Source organism: Crinia signifera, chromosome 8 (genome assembly GCF_055691185.1).
Source record: "Crinia signifera chromosome 8, ASM5569118v1, whole genome shotgun sequence".
Taxonomy (NCBI): domain Eukaryota; kingdom Metazoa; phylum Chordata; class Amphibia; order Anura; family Myobatrachidae; genus Crinia; species Crinia signifera.
In genome coordinates, this window is record NC_139224.1 from 153,438,090 (window position 1) to 153,457,695 (window position 19,606).

Below are 19,606 nucleotides of genomic sequence, written 5' to 3' on the forward strand. Positions count from 1 at the left end.
ACTATTAAACAGCCGCAGTAATGATTGCAGGATCACATAATAAACATACAACGTCTTATTTGCCTACCATGTTCTTCACATCACAGATACAGCAAAAAACCCTCACACTGTACCAGAGATTCAACCGCACAGGAATTGGTCTCATGTACAAAGTTGCAGATTAAACAGAACTCAAGGTGAGGAAACTCTGCGGCATTGCAGCACTTCTTCCACAGATGCAGACTCTGTCGCAGGCAGGGGTGTGGGTAGTTAGGTCTACAACAACTAGGTCGACAAGCATTGGGTCGACACCACTAGGTCGACATGTGTCTAGGTCGACAGGACATTAGGTTGACACAAGCATTAGGTCGACACAAGTATTAGGTCAAAAGGTCGACATGGGGTTTGTCACTGTTATTTTACCCGAATGTCAACACAGTCGACATGGAGACAGTTTGAAGTGCATCACATCCCCTCACTTCGCTCGTTATGTTTCGGGCACCCTTTTTTATTCTCCCACCACGCACTAGTGGATGGCAGGGCATGAAATACTGCATGTCGACCTTTTCACTGTCGACCTTGCCCGTGTTGACCGAATGCTTGTGTCGACCTAGTTGCTGTGGACCGTATCCCGCAGACAGATGCAGACTCTTTCTCACATCAGACTCATAAATGCAAGCTAACAATGTAGCATTGTCCTCGCAGTTGTTTTATTTCCGCCAATAAGGCGCACAATCTGAGCAAGAAATACGTTGGCGCGGCAGAGTCGCACTGCAAGAGGGGCAACTTGGCAAGCCTCCAGCAACACCGTATGAAGACAAAGCTATAGGATACACATTATTAAAACGCCCAAACAAATAATGTATTCGTACATGTTGTTGCCCCATCTGCTTACAATCACCTCAGGGCGGGATCTGAATGTTCTTTCTCATGTTGGTCTTTGTTCTGTGATAACCCTACAAGTTCATCTTTGTGCACACGCGCATGTTATGTTTTAGATAAAAAAAAAAATATATATATATTTTTTTTTTTAAGTTCCCCCAAGATTATACAATAGAAACAAGTGGCAAAAGAACCTAAACAGTACATTAAATGGCCCTGAATTGTGCCCCTATACAAAGGCATGCAGCAATATAATCCATCACACCCCCGTTATCCTCCACGGTAACCAGGTTATAAAATGTTCCGTTCCTTCCTCCGATCTCACAAGTCTGCGCCCATTTTATCTTTCAGATTTACCTATATAAACCACACAAAGAGGACAGACACTGGCCAATGCCGCAAGTTTCCCTGCCTGAAAGACGCAATAGCAGAGAAGGACGTGTGATTTTAGAGAAGGTTCTAGAACCATTCCATTCAGCATGTCATACTGACAGTTTTTGTACAGGGAGTGGTAATCCATGCAATAAAAGCTGTGCCATGCTCAGGGAGGGGTGATCCAGGCAATAATGCGTTGCCATGCTCAGGGAGGGGTGATCCAGGCAATAATGCAGTCCTATGCTCAGGGAGGGGTGATCCAGGAATTAGGCGGGCCTATGCACAGGGAGAAGTAATTCAGGCATTAGGCGGTCCTATGCTCAGGGAAGGGTGATCCAGGAATTAGGCGGTCCCATACACAGGGAGGGGTAATCCAGGCAGTAGGCGGTCCCATGCTCAGGGAGCAGTAATCCAGGCAGTAGGTGGTCCCATGCTCAGGGAGGGGTAATCCAGGAATTAGGCGGTCCCATACACAGGGAGGGGTAATCCAGGCAGTAGGCGGTCCCATGCTCAGGGAGCAGTAATCCAGGCAGTAGGTGGTCCCATGCTCAGGGAGGGGTAATCCAGGCAGTAGGCGGTCCCATGCTCAGGGAGGGGTAATCCAGGCTTTAGGCCTGGGGTAGCCAACCCTAGTCCTCGAGAGCTACCAACAGTGCATGTTTTGCAGGTCTCCTCATAGAATCACAAGTGAGCTAATTAGCTCCATCTGTGTATCTTTTAAAATGTGTCAGTGATTAATGAGTGCAGCTGTGCAGCAGCTAGGTTGTCTGGAAAATGTGAACTGTTGGTAGCTCTCGAGGGCTAGGGTTGGCTACCACTGCTTTAGGCGGTCCCATGCTAAGGGAGGAGTAATCCAGACAGTAGGCAGTCCCATGCTCAGGGAGGGGTAATCCAGGCATTAGGCGGTCCCATGCTCAGGGAGGGGTAATCCAGGCATTAGGCGGTCCCATGCTCAGGGAGGGGTAATCCAGGCATTAGGCGGTCCCATGCTCAGGGAGGGGTAATCCAGGCATTAGGCGATCCAATGCTCAGGGACTGGTAACCCAGGCATTAGGCGGAACCATGATCAGGGACTGGTAATCCAGGCATTAGGCGGAACCATGATCAGGGACTGGTAACCCAGGCATTAGGCGGTCCCATGCTCAGGGACTGGTAACCAAGGCATTAGGCGGAACCATGATCAGGGACTGGTAATCCAGGCAGTAGGCAGTCCCATGAACACCAATGTTTTATTTCATTGCGATTTTGGCTATGGACAAATATACTGTATATAATATAGTCAGAAATTGATTTGCCTGTACAGTCTATCTTTACTTGCAACACCAACTTCGCAGGGTTGTGCATCAGTATCGCAAGCGGTGCGGTCTGCGATAACTTTCACTATATGGTCAAAATGGTAAGTACAAATCACACCGTGTATATACAGCTTGTGATGCAGATGCCTGGCCCTGCGAGATCAGTATCGGAACTAAAATAGGCCGTGCAGGCTAGGCAATTTCGGCAATTTGTATACAATTTATATGGCCATAGCCACAATCGCAAGTACTTATAGTCAAAATTGTTGGTTCAGAGCTCTGGGCAGTTCAAAGGAAAATCTTTAAGTCAAAATAGTACAAATCATACCGTGTGTAGGCACTTTAACAAACCCCACCCAGATCAGACTCTCACTCTGCACCTGTAACATCTGCCCCACCTGCAGAGCCGCACGGTTTTGTCCGGTTTCTTGTTTTTTTTTTTACCTTGAAAATCTGAATCAGGCACCATATAGGTCAGTGATGGCGAACCTTGGCACTCCAGCTGTTGCAGAACTACACATCCCAGCATGCCCTGCTACAGTTTTAGCATGGCCAAATAGCAAAACTAGCAGGGCATGCTGGGATGTGTAGTTTTACAACAGCTGGAGTGTCAAGGTTAGCCATCACGGATATGGGTAAACTGACAGTCCAACACATGTAAATGATGCAGTAGGCAGTGAAATATATGTACATGGAATTCTTGCAATCCTTGTATTATACAATCCAGCAAATCAGTAAACCCTACATTAGGTAATGCAATCCATTTGTAATAGGTGCATATGACAGCCCATCATATATGAATAGGTCTGTCATATTTGTAACATACAGATTAGACCGTCCAGCACACGCATGTTTAATTCATGCATTAAATATTAGAATTCAGCTTCTAAAGATTGGATTGCATCCACTGGGGATAAAACTTAAATCACTTAGCACTCAGACCTATTTGTGCTCCATCTCTCCTATTCCCTTTTGTGACTGCAATCTGGAGGTCTGCAACATGAGAAGAGGCCTTCCAGCAAAATGGTTATTTACGCTTACTGGCAAGAAAAACGTGCAGCGTAACCACCCCCCAGTGCTAAGGAACAACCAGCCCAGTACCAGGAAACACTTACTTACAATTATCTTGTTGTTCTCTCAAAAAGAACATTAATAATACTTCAAAGTACATTGTAATAATAGCATTAACTTTGCAACAAGCAAACCTGCGTTTATTTTACTGTCGTATTCTACATGATGCAGACTGCAACTACTGTGGCATAAAGATTTCTCGTTAGTGTAACCGGACGGCACAGTTGTTGCTGTACTGTTGTGGTGGGTAAATGTCACAGACAGCCAGCAGGGGTCACTGTTGATTACTCTACATTTCCATTAGTGACACGTGTAGATTGTGAGATGTGGTCGAGAGGCCGACAGTCAACAAATCAACCACTAATGGTGGACACATGAAAAAAGGTTGACACGCATTCGGTTGAGATGGTCAAAACATTGACATGGAAAATGTCAACATGAAAGTCAACATGACTTTCACGTTTTGTTTTTCTTCTTTTTCAAAAAAGGTTCTTTATTTTTAACTATCCACGTGGACATAGAGGGAGAATATACCCGTGCCTGAAGGGGAATACTGCGCACTTAAATGATGTCCATGGACACACAAAAAACAAGTCAACCTTTTCACATGTCGACGCTATGTCCCATACCCGTAGTATCTAATCAGGTAACATAGTGTTCCCGCTAGGCTGTTTTATCGGGGCGCTGCGCCCTGCCCGATTTTTAAAGGGCAGAATGCGCCCTGCCCCTCAAGCAGCGCCCCGCTAAAACAGCCTGCTGCCTGCCCGCCGGAGTGCACCGGTGAAGCCCAGCGCCGCCATAGATTGTGGTGCATGACGCTTTCCCGGCAGCTCGGGGACGTAGTTACGGCCGGGCACGCCCCCATTTGTGACGCGCCGGCCTGAGCACGCCCCCATTTGTGACGCGCCGGCCCGGGCACGCCCCCATTTGTGACGCGCCGGGCACGCCCCCGTTAGTGACGCGCCGGCCCGGGCACGCCCCCTTTAGTGACGTTGGCATGCCCGGTCAGCCCCTCCAGCGCCCTGCCCCGTTTGGTTCCTGGAAGGAACACTATAACATGGTGAAGTCTCATGGGTCCTGCCTCAACTGTGGATCTTTAAAAAATGTGTCAGTCAGTAATGAGTGCACCGTCGGGTGACTTGGAGAACGTGAACTGTGTGGAGGTCCTGAGGACAGAGTTTGAGAACCGCTGCTATTGAAGATGGTATGTTGCTCATAGCAAGATTAAGATTCTATCTATTCTCTTCTAGAAGGTGCTAAATAAATTAGTAGAATCGGATTGGTTGCTAGGGGCAACATCCCATCTATAGAACCCCCCATCTTTGTAAATTTACCCCACATAGTCCGTGACCTTGCTCGGCGCCGCTGTTATTCCTGGGATTGACACAGGTTGCCTGTGGCCTAAGAGGCATGACCTGGGTCATGTATAAAAGGATCTGATTGGAGGGGACATTAGCGCTTGGTGGTGACATTCCTAAGTGCCCACAGTGACAGACGAGTTTGGTCAGCAGTAGTCCCGGCTCTGTTGTGAAGGAATAACCCGGGTCCATCACCCAGGTGTGAAAGGGTGTAAGTACTGAAACCAAGGCTTCAACCTGTATTTAGCGTCCAGGGTCCAAACCCGGGATTGTGTGTGAAAGGGATATAAATACATAAATGTATAAAAACTGCATAATTAGGTGGTGAAAAAAAATAATAATACAATACTTATGATTTTTGGCCTACAGTATGTCAAGGAGGTGGCTGGTCATCATTATGCGGTCATGATAATGGCCTTATATTTATGTGAAAGCCTGGAGCTGCAGTCCTGTCTGCCCCATTGTTAAGGGGCCTACACATGGGGAGATGTTGCTGAGCGATCGGAGTAATGTGGCTCGCTCAGAACAGCAAGACCTTAATCGCCGGGCCAAATATCGATATGGCCCCTACACACAGCGCCACGTAGAGGTATTTTCTAAGCGATCTAGTGCGATTGCTTAGAAAATGCCCTGAAATTGCCCGGTGTGTAGGCCCCATTGTTAATGGTAGTTAAGGCAACAAAATGTTGCTAGAGCAGGTAGTGTTACAACACCTAGATAGAAAAACACCATTGTACGTTCTAATGTGTGTACACACGGAGCAATAGGATTGCTGAGCTTGCGAGCAGGGCCCTCCTACCTCTATATTGGTTACTATCCAGTTTGTTTTACCAATGTTTCCCATTGTAAAGCACCAGGGAATATATGCTGCGCTATATAAGAAACTGTAAATAAATAATAAAATGAATGATGTGCATTAGGGGAACTCCATACAACACAAAGCTGGGGTTCTAGCTGTTCTTTAAGGAAACCTTTTTTTTCTGGAATTTCATGAAAGAAAGACAATTTTCATTAAAAGGAGACTCAATGAGGAAGAAACAAACATTTAAAGATATTTCGGCTGACAATCTCCCCCGGTCGGGAAATTGCGCACACACAAAAGCCGCAGCTGCGTGGCACGGTCAATCCACATATGAAAGTTGCGGCTTTAATTACAGTAATTTGGAGATGGATGTGAATGTGAAAGGCGTTAACACTAAACAGGCAAGAGACGTAATTAGTTCCTGAACGAGATGAGCGCCAACAAGCATCTGCTATACAGAGAGAGAAACAGGGACCTCTACCACGTTCCCCCGACTTTCAGCAAAAAAAGGAGGAAAATGAAAAAAAAAAAAACACAAACATGAGTATAGCAATGTACATGGTAACACACACGCAACACGCCTCACGTGTGTAAGCCCTGTCACAGCACATTCACGTTCCATTTCCGAGGCTCAACAAAAAGTAGGAGCTCATTTAACCAGGCATGACCAAACTACAGCCCGTCAGCTGCTGTGAAACTACAAGTCCCATCATGCCTTGCCACAGTTTTGCTATAAGGGTATGCTAAAACTATGGCAAGGGATTCTGGGATGTGTAGTTTCATAACAGCTGGAGGGCCATAGTTTGGCATGCCTGTTCTAGAACAACCAGAAACAGCGATATAGCAGGCGCCCCCAGCACTTGCCTGTGCGGGTACAGTATAGAGCAGATGTTTAACTAATATACGGTTATTAAGCCGGGGTCATTTTAGGGCATTATACTGTACGTGACTGGGTTTGTCAACATCACGGGCCTTGTTGTGCCAAGGTCTATTTCCAGCTCTATGGCCGGTTGTACTTTGGTTTTATGCCACTTATAATTTCCTATCGCTAATAGTAATTGGAAGATTACAGGTTTGAGTGTTAATGGTTTTGCCCCGTTTCTTATCCCTGACCTCTCTTTTTAACCCCGCGCTTGCTATCTGGTGACCCACGGAGCCAGTCCCTCTCATATTAGCCGATAATCTCCACTTCAGTGCGATGCAGTCAGCTGGAATGTAATTAAAGCTCTTTCACAGGACTGATCGCAGCTGCTCCACCAACCGCCTTTCCACAATCCGAGACCTCTTCAATTATTAATACAGGGGGATAGACACAGGGAAATGTCACAGTGAATCATTCTAAAGATCTGAGCCTCTCCTCAAATAATTACAGAGAAGTTCTAAGCGGTTTCTGCTCACCCCATAACCCCAGCTTCCTTTTATCATTAGGAAAGCGCAAGCAATACATACCTCTACGTCCTGGGGACAGAGAGGGAGAGGGGTCTGGCAGACGCACAAAGTACACACACACAGCTAAGCATGCCACATAAACAGGTAAGGGGGAACATGGCAGCTAAGTCCTAGACCAGTGTTATCAGACAGGGACATCCCTCTGATACTATACAGTCCTGATGTTGCCATTATGTTGTAGACTGAACTTTATATAAGGAAAGAGGTCTTATACTATACAGTCCTTGTGCTGCCATTACATTGGGTATGGGTCATAGGGTCGACATGCATTAATACCCATTACTTTTTAGACTGAAGTAGGGCAATCTCTCTTATACTATACAGTCCTGCTGCCGCCAATACTTTGTAGACTGAACTTTATATGAGGAAAGAGGTCTTATACTATATAGTCCTGCTGCCGCCATTACTTTGTAGACTGAACTTTATATGAGGAAAGAGGTCTTATACTATATAGTCCTGCTGCCGCCATTACTTTGTAGACTGAACTTTATATGAGGAAAGAGGTCTTATACTATACAGTCCTGCTGCCGCCATTACTTTGTAGACTGAACTTTATATGAGGAAAGAGGTCTTCTACTATATAGTCCTGCTGCCGCCATTACTTTGTAGACTGAACTTTATATGAGGAAAGAGGTCTTATACTATATAGTCCTGCTGTCGCCATTACTTTGTAGACTGAACTTTATATAAGGAAAAAGGTCTTATACTATACAGTCCTGCTGCCGCCATTACTTTGTAGACTGAACTTTATATGAGGAAAGAGGTCTTATACTATATAGTCCTGCTGTCGCCATTACTTTGTAGACTGAACTTTATATAAAGGAAAGAGGTCTTATACTAAACAGTCCTGCTGCCGCCATTACTTTGTAGACCAAACTTTATGTAGGCAAATCCTGCTTATTCTAGGCAGTCCTGCTGCCGCCATTACTTTGTAGACCGAACTTTGGCCCTTATTCTGATTGAGTCGGACAGCTGAGTGCGCGGTTGGACGGCCGATGTTTATTTGTGCGCATGTGCAGAGGTGTTCCTGCGCATGTGCGAACGCCTCACATGTCAATCTTACAGAACCATTCGAGCAGGAGGTGGAGAGGGGTGTGAAGGGCTGTTTGGGCTCATTACCATATGCGTACGACCTGTGTTTCATGGGCATTCCCATGAAACCGCTGGGCATGCATATGGAAATCCGCTCATGACATCACGTGTGGGGGGGGGCGGGCAGCTGACATAGCCCATATCCCTGCTTTCACACGGATAACTGTCCGAGGTCTGGAGAACTCGTAGCTGCCTGACCGTTCGGGTCCATCATTCGATGGTCAGCGACCAGCAGAGGATGGGGGAGGTTCCCACAGGCCAGCCAGTGGGTGATCACATGAAACATCAACTTGTGGTCCAATCGCTTGGCATCCTACCGCATTAGGACGGCGTGAGCGATCCGTACTATAGGCGGGGTTAAGAACACTCGGTGCCCGTCCGAAATACGCAACCATCCGATTCAACCAGAATAAGGCCCTTTATGCAAGGAAATCCTGCTTATTCTATACAGTCCTGCTGCCGCCATTACTTTGTAGACTGAAACGTTATGTAGGGAAATCCTGCTTATTCTATACAGTACTGCTGCCGCCATTACTTTGTAGACTGAAACGTTATGTAGGGAAATCCCTCTTATACTATACAGTCCTGCTGCCGCCATTACTTTGTAGACTGAAACGTTATGTAGGGAAATCCTGCTTATACTATACAGTCCTGCTGCCGCCATTACTTTGTAGACTGAAACGTTATGTAGGGAGATCCTGCTTATTCTATACAGTCCTGCTGCCGCCATTACTTTGTAGACTGAAACGTTATGTAGGGAAATCCCTCTTATACTATACAGTCCTGCTGCCGCCATTACTTTGTAGACTGAAACGTTATGTAGGGAGATCCTGCTTATTCTATACAGTCCTGCTGCCGCCATTACTTTGTAGACTGAAACGTTATGTAGGGAAATCCCTCTTATACTATACAGTCCTGCTGCCGCCATTACTTTGTAGACTGAAACGTTATGTAGGGAGATCCTGCTTATTCTATACAGTCCTGCTGCCGCCATTACTTTGTAGACTGAAACGTTATGTAGGGAGATCCTGCTTATTCTATACAGTCCTGCTGCCGCCATTACTTTGTAGACTGAAACGTTATGTAGGGAAATCCCTCTTATACTATACAGTCCTGCTGCCGCCATTACTTTGTAGACTGAAACGATATGTAAGGAAATCCTGCTTATTCTATACAGTCCTGCTGCCGCCATTACGTTGTAGACTGAAACGTTATGCAGGGAAATCCCTCTTATACTATACAGTCCTGCTGCCGCCATTACTTTGTAGACTGAAACTTATGTAGGGAAATCCTGCTTATTCTATACAGTCCTGCTGCCGCCATTACGTTGTAGACTGAAACGTTATGCAGGGAAATCCCTCTTATACTATACAGTCCTGCTGCCGCCATTATGTGGTAGACTGAACCGTATGTTGCATGACTTTAGCTACAAACAGATACATGAAACTTTATAAATGTAAATGAGTCAGAAGCCAAAGGCCTGTAGTCACCAGCATTATTTTAGTAGATTACAGTGGTCATATCAAGAAAATTATATTAAAATTGTGATTTCAAGAATGTTTAATGACATAAAAAGGGCTAATTGGGCAGGAAGAGTTGCAAAAGGATTAAGGTATAGGACATTCGGGGTGATTCAATCACAGGTGACGTACACATGAATCCAGATCGCAAGCTTTTCCTAGTACTTTATGGAGCTTATAAAGTCAGGATATAGTATGTTCATAGCCAAGCACTGCGGCATTGCTCAGAGATACCATTATCGGCTGATGTTTGCACAGCCAAGCATCGCAGTGGGTGGGGTGTAAAACAAACCGCTCGTAGGTAATAAGTATTCTCTTCCCACGCTGGAAACCCTCTTACACCTGAGGAATAATCACGTCCGTGCAGAGGCGATCAGTCCAAATGGTAACCTCCATTATCAATCACCCACATACATGGAAGTTGCAAGATAAGGGCTCTAAAATCAGCAGTGCCCACCAGTATGGTAGGAGGAAATGCTGCTCAAACCACAATGGTCGCTGTGCACTCAGTACAATAAATGCTACTCAAACTGTAAGGCTTGATCCCACCTATCTGCTTCACTGCTTCTGCTTTCTCACAATAAAAAAAAAAATGAAACTGCGCGGCTTCGATCATCGTGACAGACATTTATAATGTGACATGCCTGTATTCTCACACAATGACATAAGTGCATGAAGAACCCCTTTCTATTTGTATCAGGGCTATTTACCAATGTTCCGAGGACATAGGTGAACAAATCCTGAATATCAGAAGCGGATTTGTGGAGCAGTTGTAATACAGCCTCAGATAAAGGACCTGCAGTCCCCAGTTTGGCCCTTGGTATACCTGTAACATTACACTGCACGTTGCTGCGTGGCTTAGATCAGTGGTGCTTAATGGTAGTTACATTGGGAACAAAGTAGCAGTATTTCCCAGACAGATGCATTGTATATGGGGATACGGTCATTAGTTCTACAACAACTAGGTCGACATGGGTCAAAGTCTACATGGATCTAGGTCGAAATGACATTAGGTCGACATTCAAATGGTCGACATGGGGGTTTTCACTGTTTTTTTGAGCCGACCGGTGGTATCTCATGCCCTACCATCCACTAGGGCGTTGTGGGAGAATACAATAGTGTGCCAAGCGCAGCGAGGCACCGTGCCCGAAGCAGCGCGTGCGAAAAGAGCGATGCGATGCACCTCAAACTGTGTCCATGTCGACATTTGGGTAAAAAAACAGTGAAAAACCCCATGTCGACCTTTTGACTGTTGACCTAGCCCATGTCAACCTAATTCTTGTGTCGACCTAGACCCACGTCGACCTATTTGTTGTAGACCAAACAATCCACACCCTTGCATATTATCAGACCATTCTGAGTCCCGAGTCACAGGTTGCACATCTATGGTCCACATAACCAGGGGTGGGCAATAAGCCCTTCCCTTATTGCCCATGCTGAAACTGATGCAAGGCGTGCTGGGATGTGTAGTTCATCAACAGCTGGAGCCGCTTATTGCCCACCAACGGTCTATACAACCTGCTAAATGTGAGTTTCATGTGCAGTTCAGAGACTGCCAGAGATAAGAGTATGAAAGTACAGTATGACTGATATAAATACGGGGATTATGTGCCCAGTAATGTGCCAGCATTCTGACTGAGAATATTCACTTTATTACCAAGATTCCCCTTACAGTCACTTTCTGTGTGGAAACAGCCACAAAACTCCAAATCGTGTCCCTGTCCCAGGTAATAACAGCTGCTTCGTACACAGTCGTTGGTCATTTCCAGCCTTTGAGAACAAGACACGGTCACTACATGGCATGCATCGGGTCGACCACAGAGCTTAGGTCGACATGGCTAAGCTCGACAGGGTTGGAAAGTCGACACCAGCAATAGGTCGACAGGGTTGTAAAGATGACACAAGCATTAGGTTGACAGGGTTGTAAAGACGACACAAGGTCGACATGAGTTTTTCACTTTTTTTTTTAGTCGACATGTGCGGACAGGCGGTATTTCATGCATAAAAAAAAGCAGGGTGCCGAGCACAGCAAGCCATACAAGGGGATGCGGAACACTTTGGCGCTGTCCATGTCGACATCCATTGTTGACCTAATGCTTGTGTCGACCTTAGTCATGTCGACCTCTACAGCAGATGTCTGCATCACTATACGGAACACACAGGAAGGAAATCATAAGCACAGAGTGATGGCTGCAATTAGCAGATTCACATTCAAGACCCTGTAGAAGGTGCAATGTACAGGCTGCGAACCCCCAGGGAACACAGCATAATCTGTTATATGAAGGAGGCTTCTGTCCTATTAGAACCACTCCTCAGTTGCACATGTTCTATGTAACTTTGCCCCGATGCCAGTATATATATATGGCTCTGATACATAGGCTTCGATGGAGGTAACGTGGCCCCCTGGTGTGTAGATGCCAGAGCCAATGTTACCCAGGTGATCTGTGACTTTCCACTACCCTGGGGAACATGATGCACTGACACGGCCTCAGGACATGGGCAATACAGAACAACACTGCAAGCAGTCTGCACCTGGCAGGGACACGGGGTAGTCACCGGCTGCCTGTCAGTTCTGGGAAGGCTTCCAGCACACCTGAGCCTGACCGAGCAACACACCCAGCCAGGGAATCACAGACTCCCTCTCTCCAGGTTCTAGCCAGCGCCCGAGTCACACCACAGTGCCAGGGAGATGGAGTGGTCTAGGTTTAGGAGCTAGCAATCTAAACGAACAGTATAGTAAAATGACAAATTATACAAACAGACTATGTACCAGGATGGTTGCAGGAGATAGGAAAGCACTTTACCTCTTGGTCCGTCTCAGCATGTTGCTCTCCGGCAGAGAGAAATTGGATAAAACTGTCCAGAAAGCGTCAGACATGATCCAGGATAACCCGCATGACTGGCACAATCAGCACATGCCAAGCTGTGGAGAACAAGGAGCGTCCCCTGTGATGTAGCCAAAGTGTTTTCCCCGAGGACCTTACAGACTGTTCCATTAATATTAGACAAGGAGGCAGGACTGCTCTTCTCCCCCCCCCTTTAGCTGCCAGGATCGATTCCATGTATTACTCCTCCGGATGCCCCAAGAGGGGTGACATGGAATTACACATCCACCGAAGGCACCAGCAGTGACGGGGTTAAAGCATCAGGGCATTAAGTAGGGGTGTCTCCCCTCCGCTGCAGGGTGCTGATTTTGTAGATCTGCTCTCTTACTTTGTGACACTGTAATTAAAGCCTTGCAGGAGCCCGGAGACGGCTCTCACTAGACAGCATTGCTATTAGAACATATGTTGGTCTCCTAGGTTTCTTTTAAACCAATCACATTATACTGTATCCCATACAAAGGCAGCGAGCCATCCCCGTTACATTCCGCATATACCAGCACTGACACAGTGGGGGAAAGTTTATGAATGAAATATATAATTCTATTTCACACGCAACAAAACTATCCGACCTGCTAATAATTCAATAAGTCATTAAAATGTAATGATAGAACTTAAAGGGTTGACTGATTATGCCCACAGAGTTCAATGGTAGCAATATAAGCGCGTGACACAAAGGAAGCCAACTTCAGTCCTCCAAGTTATTGCTTTACACCTTTTGCACAGTGATTTGTGCTTTATCCCCCCCCCAACAACACAAACACACTGTACCGGAGAGCTTCTGTGGGAGTTTCGGCAATGGGTTGCCTATTTGCACTGCCATCAAGCCAATTTGGAATTTACTGCAGGTAAGAGACCTTTCCAGGCCACTATCCCGGCCACTCCATCCCACGTTCTCCCCCCTAATGGACTCATCAGGGGTGGATATTAGTGATCATCAGATCCTATTATGCCTGGTGAGAACATCACTCTTATACAGAACCTCTTCTTCCTAAATTTTATCAAAACTATAAATTACTTTCAACCAGTTCAATGCCGCAACATATATTCCACTGACAATGATGGCAATTATGGGTAATTATCAATTAAATGCACAAACTGATTCTGCTTTAATGACTGAGAGAGTATAAAGGACATCAAGCGGCAAGTGATAAATGCATAGTACAGAATAAAAGATGTGGATTATGGCAATTATACTACATATTTACATATGGGATTTTAGTATAACATCTACCCTGAATGACTGGAGAGCGCACACAGACCCGGCCATGAGGTGTTTATTGGTTGGTTATTAGTTCCTATGTGGAGGGCAATGTACGTATAAATGCTGGCTCCTAGCACGGCTGATTTGGAGAGAAGAATGTCCAGGTATGGGTGTTATTAGACAGTTAAGATCCCGACAGACATCCAAATCCCGACTGCCGGGAGTCCGACAGGTGGGCGGGCTCGCTGCGCTCACCACAGATTATATTCTCGCTCTACGGGGGCCGTGGACACCTATGAGGGAGAATAGCCCCTGTCAGTCAGGATCCCGACTGTCAGGCAATTAAGTCAGGATCTCAGCATCAAACTAATGACCATCGGAATCCAGACTGTCGGCTCGTCAGGTTCTAGGAAGAAAATGGACTAAGATGGAAGTTCTATTGAAGATAAGATGTTCCCATAGCAACCAATCAGTATCTACTTTTTATTTAGCATCTTCTAGAAGACAATATATTCTGATTGGTTGCTATTGGCAACATCCCATCTTCAATAGAACTCCCATTTTAGTAATCATATCTCTGGGTCTCCTGTGCAGCAGGTTCTTATTTCAGGTTCTAGATCTCCATAAAAGCCAACATTCTTATTCCAGGTTCTAGGTCTCCGTTCCAGCAGACATCAATGTTCTAGGTTCCAGTAAGCACTTTTTTTATTCCAGATTTCACACCCAGCAGACATTCTTATTACAGGTTTGATACGTATCCAGTCCAAGCACATTTTATTCTAGGTTCTGTCACTGATTCAGAAGACAGACAATCTTATTCCAGGTTCTAGGTCTCCGGGACTAACAGATCTTCTTACTCTAGGTCTCCAAGCCAGCAGACATTCTTATTTCATTTCCTAGGTTTCAAGTCCATCAGATATTCTTATTCCAGGTTCTGTGTCTCCGGTCCCAGTGCATTTTTATTCTAGTTTCTATCTAGTTACACATCCATTCTTATTCCAGGTTCTAGATGTCTGGTCTAACAGACCTTCTTATTCTACAGACAATCTTATTCCAGGTTCTAGATGTCTGGTCTAACAGACATTCTTATTCTACAGACAATCTTATTCCAGGTTCTAGATGTCTGGTCTAACAGACCTTCTTATTCTACAGACAATCTTATTCCAGGTTCTAGATGTCTGGTCTAACAGACCTTCTTTTTCTACAGACAATCTTATTCCAGGTTCTAGATGTCTGGTCTAACAGACCTTCTTATTCTACAGACAATCTTATTCCAGGTTCTAGATGTCTGGTCTAACAGACCTTCTTATTCTACAGACAATCTTATTCCAGGTTCTAGATGTCTGGTCTAACAGACCTTCTTATTCTACAGACAATCTTATTCCAGGTTCTAGATGTCTGGTCTAGCAGACCTCCTTATTCTAGGTTTTAGATCTCTGTCCACCAACTGTTACCACGATTCTAAGAACCTGGTCCAGAAGACATTATTATTTCAGGTTCTACACACAATATTATTTTATACATTAATGTTAATATTCTAACGAAGATACCATGCAGGAAAGTGCAGGTCGCACAGAGGACAGAATAATGATAACATCTAACTTTAATACAATGCCGTCTATTTAAATTTCCTATTTGAGGCGAATGGTAATTTAGCAATAATACAGATTAATCACTATGAGCATGAAGCTCATATGAAGGGAAATTAAAGTTTCACCTGTCGCCAATCTGATACTGACCTAAATTTTATCCTCTGCCTATTTCTCGCTTCTCAAGGAAATCCGTCAGTAAATGATGTATTCAGGAAACTTTAGCCGACAGGTTAATAAATGGATTAGTGACCAGAAGCTGCAGGAAGCTCTGGAACTGGAGCTGGTATAAGAACTCTATGATACGTCTTATATCGCAGCCTACACAAGTGCAATTCTACTGTATATCTACTTGGACACATGGTACTTTCTTCTACAGCAATTAATATGGGAAGACTGTACACATTGCATTGTGAAAATACATGTTCCAGCTTTACATAACAGGCTATTCATTATTTTTTTTATTATTAATTAATTTTTATTTAAGGATTGAGCATAACATGAATTCTGACTCATACAGAACATGGAGCGGCAGCAGTACAAATCAAATTATCTAAAGAGCATTTGAATACGGTTATTACGGATATTTAACACGTTCCTTTCATTTGCAAATAATTCTGGATAGGCGCGGCTGGAGAACCACACAATCAACCAAGCTGAAGATCAATCGCTGAATTTCCAGAAATAATTTGAGCCTCAAACCATTGCGTTGAGCTACAGCATTTGTATATTTGTGTCTTAAGCGCAGTTGATAGGGAATCGATAAAACCCTCCCAAATCTGACAACTGTTCTGTACGTTCTGGAGGGAGGCTTCCACCCACTCCATGTGGAAAACGTGAAAAAGATTCACTCTAAATAACTGAACTGTGTGGGGCTCTGTTTGGATTCACTGGTGGAGGATACATTTACGGGCCACCGCTGAGATGATCAGCATCATTATCTTGCCATTGGGTAAGATTGGAACGTTAAGGAGAAAGATTCCCAAAGTGCCCATTTCGCTGTCAGCGGAAGGTGGTTTAGTAAGTAAGCCATTGAAAACCCTTGTACTTGTTTCCAAAAGCGGGCTATAAGCTGGCAACCCCGCATTGAATGTAAAGGGATGCAGTTTAAATCCCGGCGGCCGGGATCCCAGCGTTCAGAATCACGACGCCGGAATCCCGACAGTTTCTCCCTCTGTGGGTGTCCACGACACCCCTGGAGGGAGAATAAATTAGCGCGCCGAGCGTAGCGAGCCCGCAAGGGGGAGCGATCCACCCCCCCCCCCCCCCCCCCCCTTTGTCGGGATTTCGGCAGTCAGGATTCCGGCGTCGGGATTTTTAATGCCGGGATCCCGACCGCCGGGATTTCATACTGAATCCCCCGTAAATCAGGCATGTCCAAACTTTGGCCCTCCAGCTGTTGTGAAACGACACATCCCAGCATGCCTTGCCATCATTTTAGCATTCCCTAATAGCAAAACTGTGGCGTGGCATGATGGGACTTGTAGTTTCACAACAGCTGTAGGGCCATAGTTTGGACATGCCTGCCATAAGGTAACAGCCAGAATGCCAGCTTGAAGTCATTTGGTGGAGTACAGAGAACTGAAGAATACCCCAGATCTCCTGCCTCACTGTAGGAGAACGATGATACCATAGATGGAGGGGAATGAGTATTCCACCTCTCCCGAAGACTGCATTCTGTGGCGGCGCTGTGTTCCGTACAGCAATCCTTAACCCTATGGCACTGCCCCTTTTACTGCCACTACCCGCACTAATCATTATACAATCTAATAAGAGTGGGATCAGCAGGTTTTCATATAAGGAAAAGGATTAACAGACCGTTGTTGCTTTACTCTTTTTTGCTACAAATATTCAGTAATCCTAAATTCGGTGATTTTATATAAATTTACTAACAAAGGACGAGCCTTTCCACTTATTGTAAAATGTTAGACCAACCTATGAACTGCAATAGAACAGTGCCCCTAGTGGACAAACCATAAAAAATGACCTCGCCAAACATACATATCACTGAAATATACAACAAAAGACAAATATCTCAATGCAATGGTCAATGTGGTCGATGTGATCCAATGTGGTTTATTATTTGCTGCAAAGGAAGAGACAAAGAGCATGCTGGGTAATATTATCTAACCATGTGGAACTAGGAACAGCGCTGGGTGTATCACCGGCTGCGATGCCTGCACTGTATTCAATTATGGAAGAGACAGAGAGCATGCTGGGTATTATTATCTAAGCATGTGGAACCAGGAAAAGTGCTGGGAGTATCACCGGCTGCCATGCCTGCACTGTATTCAATTATGGAAGAGACAGTGAGCATGCTGGGTAACATTAACTATGCATGTCTCTCCTTTCGGACATCGCTCAGAGCTGGGAGTATCACTGGCTGCGATGCCTGCACTATAGTCAATTATGGAAGAGAGAGAGCATGCTGGGTAATATTATCTAAGCATGTGGAACCAGGAACAGCGCTGGGAGTATCACCGGCTGCGATGCCTGCAGTGTAGTCAATTATGGAAGAGACAGAGAGCATGCTGGGTAATATTATCTAAGCATGTGGAACCAGGAACAGCGCTCAGAGCTGGGAGTATCACCGGCTGCCATGCCTGCACTGTAGTCAATTATGGAAGAGACAGAGAGCATGCTGGGTAATATTATCTAAGCATTTGGAACCAGGAACAGCGCTCAGAGCTGGGAGTATCACCGGCTGCGATGCCTGCACTGTAGCCAATTATGGAAGAGACAGAGAGCATGCTGGGTAACATGATCTATGCATGTCTCTCCTTTCGAACACCGCTCAGAGCTGGGAGTATCACTGGCTGTGGACGGAGCACAACAGCTGAAGACAGTCCCTTTGTTCCAAATGAATCCTGCAACGTCCAAATAAACATTTCAAGGGTGTCCTGTTGGGAGACGCTTCCACCGGACGGAATATAGAAAGGTTCCATCCCAGCAGGTGGATTTCCTCATTAATATTGGATATATGAGGTAACTGGAGAGAATAACAGGCTGGAATCCAGGTTGGGGCTTATTTACTGTAACATGTAACTGACGAAGTGCTACCGGAACACTGAGAAGGTAAAATCATTTGTAAGTGAATGTGGCAGCCGTGACAACCGATCCAACACAACATAAACAGAAACACAACCTGACAATCCCCAATACCACAGCCGAGTGCTCTGTGCCGGGCCCGATACACAGAGGACAACGTGTGCAGCAGCTGAATGTTCTCTGGGCAACGTGTAAATCTTACACAGGGAACGGCTCGTGTCACTTACAGTGTCTCCCAAATTAGGGACCATGAGTGTAAGTCAGCACAACACCCCTACAGCAGCTACAGTCACTTAGCAGTAATGGAGTAACAATATACTACTGGTCCGTGCACCTATACAGCTGCAGCCGCACAACAAGAGGAGGCACAAGCTTGCCCCCAACCAAATTAGTGGTGTTCAGTAGCTATTTACAATTAACACAAACATTATTCCTAATGGTGGAGGCTTATTGTCTATACAGAGATTGGTATGGAACCTTGGTGCTCAGTAAATGGAATAAGCTTATGGGACAAGAAGTACATATAAACATACAAAACACATTAAAAACCGTGTGTAGTATGTCTAATAACAAAGGTACACGGATACAGTTACAATAAAACAAGTTGCATGAAATGGGTTGGGTACGGGATACCCGGAGTGAGGATGCAGGTGGTCACACAGAGTAGAAGCTTGACAGGGGTGCTTAACGAAATCAACCCTAACCCTCCCCCCACCCTGCAGCCTTACCATAACCCCACCCCCCCTGCACCCTAACCTTCCCCCACCGTGCAGCCGCAGACTTACACTAACCCCACCCCCTGCACCCTAACCTTCCCCCACCGTGCAGTCTAACACGCCCCTCCTGCAGACTTACCCTAAGGATGTGACCTCATCCCCCTGCTCTTCACCCAATACACTAATGATCGCACCTTGGCTGAGCAATCAGTAAAAAAATCATAACATTTGCAATGACATCACAGTCATCGGCCTAATCAAGGATGAAGACGAGTCTGCATACAGACGCCAAGTAGACCGGCTAACACAGTGGCGCAGCAGGAACAACCTCAACATTAACACCC

The 19,606-nt window shown here is 45.5% G+C and overlaps 1 protein-coding gene across 6 annotated transcripts in view; it reads right to left on the reverse strand.

The window, feature by feature from the left end:
• Positions 1-19,606, reverse strand: part of MAST2 (microtubule associated serine/threonine kinase 2) — a 177,284-nt gene that overhangs the window by 56,907 nt on the left and 100,771 nt on the right. Inside the window, exon 1 of one of the 6 annotated variants that reach the window (XM_083157442.1) lies at positions 12,628-12,777. The exons of the other annotated variants lie outside the window; for them this stretch is intronic. Within the exon in view, the coding sequence (XP_083013568.1) occupies positions 12,628-12,701 (74 nt within the window). The 5' untranslated portion in view covers positions 12,702-12,777. Of the gene's footprint in view, positions 1-12,627; positions 12,778-19,606 lie in introns of those variants that run through there. 6 annotated transcript variants of the gene reach the window in all.